The 7891-nt window shown below is 54.6% G+C and overlaps 1 protein-coding gene across 6 annotated transcripts in view; it reads left to right on the top strand.

Moving 5' to 3' along the window:
* The first annotated feature begins 879 nt into the window (after positions 1–879).
* Positions 880–7891, top strand: part of SECISBP2 (SECIS binding protein 2) — a 40222-nt gene continuing 33210 nt past the window's right edge. For 3 of the 6 annotated variants that reach the window (XM_029919415.1, XM_029919413.1, XM_029919416.1), the window contains exons 1-3: positions 5356–5480; positions 5715–5787; positions 7413–7642. In XM_029919415.1, coding sequence (XP_029775275.1) covers positions 5442–5480; positions 5715–5787; positions 7413–7642 — 342 coding nt within the window. In that variant the 5' untranslated portion in view covers positions 5356–5441. Of the gene's footprint in view, positions 959–1000; positions 1014–5249; positions 5481–5714; positions 5788–7412; positions 7643–7891 lie in introns of those variants that run through there. The other 3 variants (XM_029919417.1, XM_029919418.1, XM_029919414.1) reach the window with 3 other exon arrangements.

Genomic DNA, 7891 nt, shown 5'->3' with positions numbered 1-7891 from the left:
AGGACGGCGCCCCGCACTGGAGGGTGGGCGTCGGGGCGGACTCCCAGACGGAGGAGGACGCGGCTCTGGGAGGGAGGCTGTCCGGCTGCCCGGGGGAGGCGCCCCCGCGCCGTCTCGCCGCGGTCGTGGGGGAGGAGCGGCGCGAACGTGCGCCGGAGAGGTGGCCGCCGCCGCCGGCCCGCAGCGGAGGGGACAGTGTGCTTCGTAAGCGTGTCCGGGAAGTAATCTCAGTGCACTTCAAGAAACCGAAAGAGCGGGTTTTAACGTCCAAATCCCCCAAGGGTTTGGGACACTAGAACGGATTTCTAGCAGAGCCTGCCTTTACTTTCCCTCCAGACAGCTCTCAGTGGTTCGCTGAGCAAAAAGCAACGGTTTTACGTAACTTTTGAGAAATGCGGTGGCGGTCAACTTGTTTGAGCGTTTCCGTTAGCGGCTCGGCGGGCGGTTGGGGGCTCTGCCGGACCCCGGCCGAGAGCGGCCAAACCCGCACCGCGGGTGAGAGCCGAGGGGACGCTGGCCGTTGTCCTCACGGTGCGCTCCACTCTCGCGGCCTGCCCGCCCCGCCCCGCCACTTTTACTCTTTGGTAGAATAGTTGTTGTTGTTGTTGTTGTTTTTTTTTAATAAAAAACCGTCGGGGAAGAAGTTGTTAGCAAACAAATTGTTATTTTTATAAAGTCGAACTACTGAAACAGCAGAGAGTACTGGGATTAGCGTTTCTGGGGCTGCTAGAACCGAGCCACTTTCTTGGGTTTTATTCACATTTGCTTTGCCTCGGAATGTCTGTAGTCAAAACGCCCTTTTTTCCCCTCAGGGCATCAAGTTGTCAGCAGATGTGAAACCGTTTGTCCCCAAGTTTGCTGGGCTCCATGTGGCGTGGGCAGAGCCTTCGGAAGCTCGTGCGTTCCCTGGCTGTGCCGCCGGCTACTATCCTGGTGTTCCGGAGCTGCCAGGGCCCGAGTACGTATCCTCCTCAATGCCTTGCAGTGCCCGGTGCCCGGGGAGACTTCGAAAGGTGCGGCACTTAGCCCGTTAAAGTTCTCGAAAGACTGGAGGACACTGCTCAGCTGAGAGCGGTCTGAGCCAGGGGCACAACCTACCTGTGTTCTGCACAGAAACGGAATTCTCTGTTCCTTTCTCCACCCTGCGTGCCATTATTGTGGACAAAGTATGGGGATTGCCTTACATTCAGAAGTGGGAAATGCTGTTTCAGAGTTCATTGGTGCATAGGGTTTGAAAGCATATCAGGCCTAATGGGGGAGGGAATGAGGGGCAGACAGAAGTCCAGACAAAGAAGCCTGCTTTTTGGGTTTAGGGTTCAACATCTTAAAATCTTGCTTGGGGAAGAGTGGGGGCTCTGAGGCTTGGTTGCTGCCTCCTGTGGCTAGGTCTATGGAAATTGTTAGTTTCACTTTAACCATTTTTCTTTAAAGTGTCCTGGGGAGAAGGATTCTACAAGTTTGGGTTATAAAATTCTTCGAAGTTTGAGTTGAAAGGAGGCTTATGTTTTTGAAGTTTCCCTTTTCCTTTTCAAAATTCATTCTTTAGGTATTTTCAAAATGGTTTCTGTTATTAGCTGAATTTAGAAAAATATGTGTTAAAGATTTCATATCATTCTGTGGGCTACTTGTAGATTTTGTTTGTAAGGTATGCATCCCCTTGTCTTTACATTCCTTTAATGGGGGTCAAACTTGTTTTTTTTAATGCTTGCATAGTGTGATTGAAAATAGTTTATACTTCATGTAAATTCTACAATAGTATTCCCAAAGATGAAAATTGGAACAAATAGTTATCAAGTTGCCTGGTGTATTTACGTTGTTTGGTTTTGTTTTTTTTTGTTTGTTTGTTTTTGACAAAATTGGAAGTTCTGTCTACATGTGCTTGGGTAGGAATTCCCAGGTTTTCCAGTGTAATTTCATCCTTTGTAAAAGGAAGGTTGGCCTGGTCTCAGTTGAGCTATTTCTTGCCTCGGGTGGTTCATGCAGTAGGATCCGAAGCCACGTGCTAGGCGGAGTCCAGTTACCCGAAATGAAGGTGGAAACATTCTTAGAACTAAAGTAATGTTCTGGCAGTAGCATGAGTGGAGGCAAATCAGAAGCTTACAAGATGTGCACTGCTGTATTTAAAAATTAGGTTTCTTAATCTCATATATTTTTTAGCATTGTTTGTTAAGTTCTTTATAAGCAAGGAGAAGATTGGCTGACAGTATTTTTTCCTGAGGAAAAAACAATTAAGGACAAAGGCATGAGAGCAGAGGGTCAGGGTCAGGAAAGACAGGGATTTTTGAAGGGGACGCAGTGGCGATACGCATAAATGAGAAGTCTGACCTCACGGAAGCTAAGAAGTCTTCGCATGAGCCAGATTTTGTATAAATGGGGATCTCTGTGGTGAAAAAAAGGAGTAGCGTTTTCCATAAGGAACTTAGGTCCGCGCTCTTGTCCTAACCCATGAGGTTGGCAGGGAGGTGTAATGTTTTTACACCTGAGGAACTGGATAGAAACATGTGTTCAAACTTAGGTCGGTAGCACCCAAACCGGAGCTAGCGTCTCCTCCTGACCTGTGCTGTCTCCGGTCACCGCAGCTGCTGTGACGCAGGCGGGCCTTGAGCATTCCAGCGTGTCGCAGTATGCTGTCAGACGTGGGGGCTTCTCCCTTCTATTTGTCTTTTGCTGGAGCCCGGCGTGGGGCTCAAACTCATGACCCTGAGACCAAGACCAGAGATGAGATCAAGAGTTGGATGCTCACCCAGCTGAGCCACCCAGGTGCCCCATATGTGGGTGCTTTTACGTTAAGACGTCTCAGCTGTGAGAACCAGTAGTCGTGGACAGTGTGTGACTCAGGTCTGTTTGGTGGCTGGAGCCTGACACCTGCTGGGCTGACGGCAGGGACCAGGTGCAAGACATTGCACGACCATCAAGGCCAGAGGAGCAGGTGGAGGGCTTGGGAGAAGCCTGCCTGGTGTAGGTGGGAGTAGGGAGGTGGTGGTGGTTCCTTAAACGGTGATGTGTGTGATGCTCGCTCCTGGATTCTCGTTCCCTCGGAGAGAGAGGGGCTTGAAGGCTTGGACTGGGTTGCAGGCACCGAAGCTAGAGAAGAAAATACGGGGAACCCGGCTGCAAGAAGCGTCCTCAGTGTGGGGGGGGGGGGCAGCTGTGGCGATTTCCGGCTGAATGCGTGCACAGTGGTGGGGCCTCTCCTGGGGACATGGATGGGAAGAGGGGCTGCTTGGGGACCAGGTGTGCAGCTTGGTGCTCCAGCGCCACTTGGGAAGAGTGAGCCATGCGGTGGGACAGCCTGCAGGTGCAGAGTGAGGCCTGGAGCTGGTGAGGGTGCGAGATTGCAGGTGCGTGGCGGGGGGAAGGCAGGTGTGGGCTTCAAGACTGGCTGGAGGAAGGGAAAGTGTGGAGGAGCGCCCTGCACGGACGAGCTTCTGGAAGGTGGGACAGGGCTGCTAGTTCAGGCCAGTGGAGCTGTTCAAGTGATGTAACGGAAGGGCCAGACCCCGAAGATGCCATGGCAAGGAGGCAACCAGGCTTGCAGGAAGGATGTCCTGGAGCCTCTGGACTTGGTGGGGACGGGCAGGGGGATGTGGGGATCGGGTGAGTACAGAGGCTGGGGGCGCAGAGCAGCAGAGCAGCTGGAGAAGGAAGCACCGTCCGTGTGAAGGGAGGGGGCGGGATGAGATGGTGGGCGTGAAGGGGTGTGTTCTGTGGTTTGGGGTCATCTGGGCAGTTCGTGGCCACTGGAATTTTACAGACAAGCCATTTGAAGCCCCAACAGATGCTGTCGGTTGTCTGTGTGACATCTTATTGTGTGTGTTCTCTGCACGTGGTTGTATTGATCTTGGACAGAAAGGAAAAATACTCTCCAGAGGAAGAAAGACCAGTGATGGGTTGTCCAAAGTGGAAAACTAGATTGTGAATAGAGAGAGGACGCAGACCGAGGTCTCTGGACTCCTGGGTGGACGTTCTCTGGCTGACCGTGGCCTTCAAAACCACGGGAGCCTGCCTCGCTTCCCTTCTTTACCGGAGTTTCATCACTCTGTTCATTTATCTGGTTGAAGTTTTACTATTTTTTGTTGTCAACCTATTTTCTTTGCTCACATTTTCTTCAGAAGAACAGAACACCTTCATCTGCCCCCACCCCTTAGATTTTCTGACCTTCAACTAAAATAAGATGGATTCCCATCTAGCGTTAGCATCGCAGGATGAAACTTTGAATCTTTCCTTTTCTGCCAAGAATAGCACTAGGCCGGGCGTTCAGGAGCAGGCAAGGTAGGACTCGTTGACTGCTGGAATTAGTGGGCGGTCTTCCAGGGTCTGAGCTTGCTCTAGAAGGTCGTGCGTTCGTAGATGGTGATAGTGGGCCGGCCACAGTTAGGCCCTGCGTGGATGTGACCGCGGTGCACATTCTGGAAAGCGTGTAGCAGGTCTGACCTCGTCACCCGGGTGGCGACTCCTTCCTCCTGCAGCCGTCTCCTCCTCGCAGCAGAGCCGAACCCGTGTCCGAACCTGGCCAGCGGACGCCCAGAAGATGAGGCATGGTGTGTCCTCCTCAGCTTGGGTTTTCCTGCCTCTCAGTGGCCCCGCAAACTCCGGGATTTCACTGATTTTCCACCAGAAAAGTCACGGCTCTGGGAAGTCCTAGGAACGTCTGGTGCTTATGTGTGGGATTGAGGAGGTCGTGTTTTGTGTCTTCCCTCCTGTGCTCAGCCTCGCACCATTGTCCGGCTTTCACCGCAAGGTGGCCGAGACCCCTGGCCGAATACCACGTCTGCTAACACAGTCAGTGTTCAGTCACCCTTCGGCTTAGGGCAGATGGGGTGTCTGGTGCCTGTGTCGTCAGCAGGGTTTCAGCTCCTGGGCCCCTGTTTGCCTGCGGGTGCTGGGCGAGTGGGGGTGGGTTTGGGCAGTGGGGCCCGTAGGAGCCCGCTCTGCAGGGAGAATGGTCTGGCTGGCCCTGGTGGCCGGGGCGGCTGCAGGAGGCTTTCCCGGCGTTTGGCCCCGTGGGGGCTCTCCAGCCGCCCGTGTGTCGCAGCCCTGTCACAGAGGCCTCGGCGCGGCAGCGAGCGCATGGGACTGGGTCTGCGTCTGCCTCTGTGGGGCGGGAAACGCTGGGAGGTCTCCTTTGGCTTCCGTGCAGAACGAATGACCTCAGCGATGACGAGAGGTTGAAATGTGTGTGGTCCCGAAGCGCTCCTTGGCGTGCAGTGTGAAGTCCATCACTGCGTTTGCCCTTCTTCCCTAGGCAGAAGCTCTATCCTGAAGAGGTGGCCTTTGGGGCTGCAGCGTTTCCAGCTCAGTACCTGTCCTCTGAGCTCTCCGTCCACCCGTGCAGCTACTCTCCTTACCCCGTGGAGTCCACGGTGCCCGGCTCCCCGTACGCGTACGGCCACCCCGGCCGTTACCGAGCGTTGCAGACTGTGAGGCCGCGGAGCGAGCAGATGAGCGCTGTCCCCCCGGGCCCGAAAGCTCTGTTTAAGGTTAGCAGCCGCGCACCTGGCGGGTTACTTGAGCGGGTTTAAGGCGTAAAGAGCCGGTCGATTCTCACTTGATACTTGTGTTGCTTATCTTTTTGTGTATTTATGAATTGATTTCTGTTTAACCTTTTTTTGAAATGGTTTGATTTGTAAATACTTAACAGATTTGCCACTTTAGGCCTTTTTTATGAGGGTAGGTTTCCCTTAATTCGTGTTACTTTTCAATTTTTCCCACAGAGAAAAACGTATGATGAGCAAAAGTTTGATAGCAGGAAGGCTGACGGATCTCCGCCATCTGATCTGAAATCAGGTAGAGGCTCCCATCCTAGGTCCGTTCCCGCGGATGCGAATTTGAAGTCCGGTCAGACCCTCTGATGTTATATCCTCTACCCCGTTCGCCCCGGGAACGCCACTGTCCTTTGTACGGCCGTTCCCGAGGCCTTGCCCACCGAGCAGAGAGGAGGCCAGTGGGCTCCTGTGGGCTCCTGGAGGCCTCTCCCACTGGGGGTGCTCCGTGGCGGGCCCTGTCCTGTGCAGGAACCCGTCGAAAGTCCCGTGGCGAGTAGGTGACACCACAGGCTTCGGGACACATCCTTTGTACTGTGTTCGACCCCATTCGCTCCTGACGGCACTGCTCCGGTGTTCCCTTGGGACGCTGTGTAATAGGTGGGAGGGTCTCCTGATCACATCCCATCGTGAGCAGCAGCAGACCTGGGGCGGCGCGGCCACCCGGGGACGTGTCTGCTCCAGCCTTGGAAAGTCCTGTTCCAGGCTGCGGCTGAAAGGTAGCGACTCTGTGTGGTGTCTTGCTCTATCCTGTAAATCATGTACCAGTGTGGTTTAATGGCTAACTTATATAGAGCTAAAGTCTTTTATTTTTTTTTTTAAGTTTGAGAGAGAGCATGAATGGGGGAGGGGGAGAGAGAGAGAAAGGGAGGGAGGGAGGGAGGGAGGGAGGGAGAGAGTGAGTCTCAAGCAGCCTCCACACTGCCAACACGGAGTCCGACACGGAGCTCGGGCTCCCCAAACTTGAGGTCGTGACCTGAGCCAAAGCCAAGAGTTGAGTGCTCAACTGGCCGAACCACCCAGGCGTCCCAAGAGCTAACGCCTTCTTAGTAGCATACTTTCTGGGACCGGTCACTTCTTCACACATGTGACTTCTGTTACTTGGTATATAAACTTTTCTCTCTGCATTGACCTCACTCTGAAACCATTTGGCACGGAGAACGTGAAAGGGAAGTTGAACAGTTAACCATAATAACTCTGGCTGGATGATTAAAATAATTATTATTTATTGTTTTTGAGAGAGAGACAGAGCATTAGCAGGGGAGGGGCAGAGAGAGAGGGGGACACAGAACCGGAAGCAGGCTCCAGCCTCTGAGCTGTCAGCACAGAACCCGATGCGGGGCTCAATCTCCTGAACGGTGAGATCCTGACCTGAGCCAGAGTCAGACACTTAACCGACTGAGCCCCCTGAGCGCCCCTCTGGCCTCATGATTAAATGCAGACGCTTCGTGGAGTCACAGCCCACATCAGGATTCATCTGTTTTTGAGGGAGAAAGATGGGAAAGAACTTCCAACTTTTTTACTTGGTTTCTTCCCAAACTCCTCTCAAGCGTAGAAGATTTGTCATTGAAAAGAAAACTGCTGGCATCCCTGTTAAGTTTCCGGAACTCTGTAGATGAAGCATGACTAGGTCAAGTTCACGGAACTGGTTCGGCAGCTTTAGAATTGCACCTGACGTGTGCCGTGTGCTGTGCTGCCTGCTGCCCGGGGCCTGGCGTGCCCCGCCGTCGCGCAGGCCGGCACCACTGGCAAACTCGAGGGCGTCTAGATGGCGGCGCGGTGTAGACTCCCCGCCCTGCAGCTGAGGCGTGAGGACGGGTCGGCGCATGGCCCTCTGTCGTCACCCCGCTTTTCGTTCTGCAAACACAGATGCTTATCACCGACGGGCGGACAGGAAGTCCAGAATCGTCGAGAAAAGTGGATCTGCCTCCAAACCGGAGTTTGAATTTACCAGGCTGGATTTTCCTGAGCTGCGGGGCCCAGAGAAGAGAGAGCTGGCAGAGTTGCAGAAGCAGCCCCCGTGGGGGCCTCTCCGCGCCGCCTCAGCCGACCTCTCTCTCCTCGGGGAGGTGGGGAAGCCCGCCGTGGGGCCAGCAGAGGTGAGCGCGGGGCCTCCTCTTCCCCTTCGCCCCTGGGCGGGGCCCTCACGGGGCGGCGGGGCTGGGTGCTGGGCCCCCCCGTGCTGCTGCACTTCTGGGAGAATCCCCTGACAAGCTGCCCGCGTCTGCCGCCTGTGCCGCGCTCGGTCCTGGCGAGGGTCCCGCTGCCCCCGGGCTTCCGACGGCCCGCTCGGCAGCGCCCACGGAACTCGTCGCGCTTGCCAGGCGCTGAGGTTTCAGACCGCAGAG

Source organism: Suricata suricatta, chromosome 13 (assembly GCF_006229205.1).
Source record: "Suricata suricatta isolate VVHF042 chromosome 13, meerkat_22Aug2017_6uvM2_HiC, whole genome shotgun sequence".
In the NCBI taxonomy this organism is placed as follows: Eukaryota; Metazoa; Chordata; class Mammalia; order Carnivora; family Herpestidae; genus Suricata; species Suricata suricatta.
This window is presented reverse-complemented; position numbering and strand designations above follow the sequence as displayed.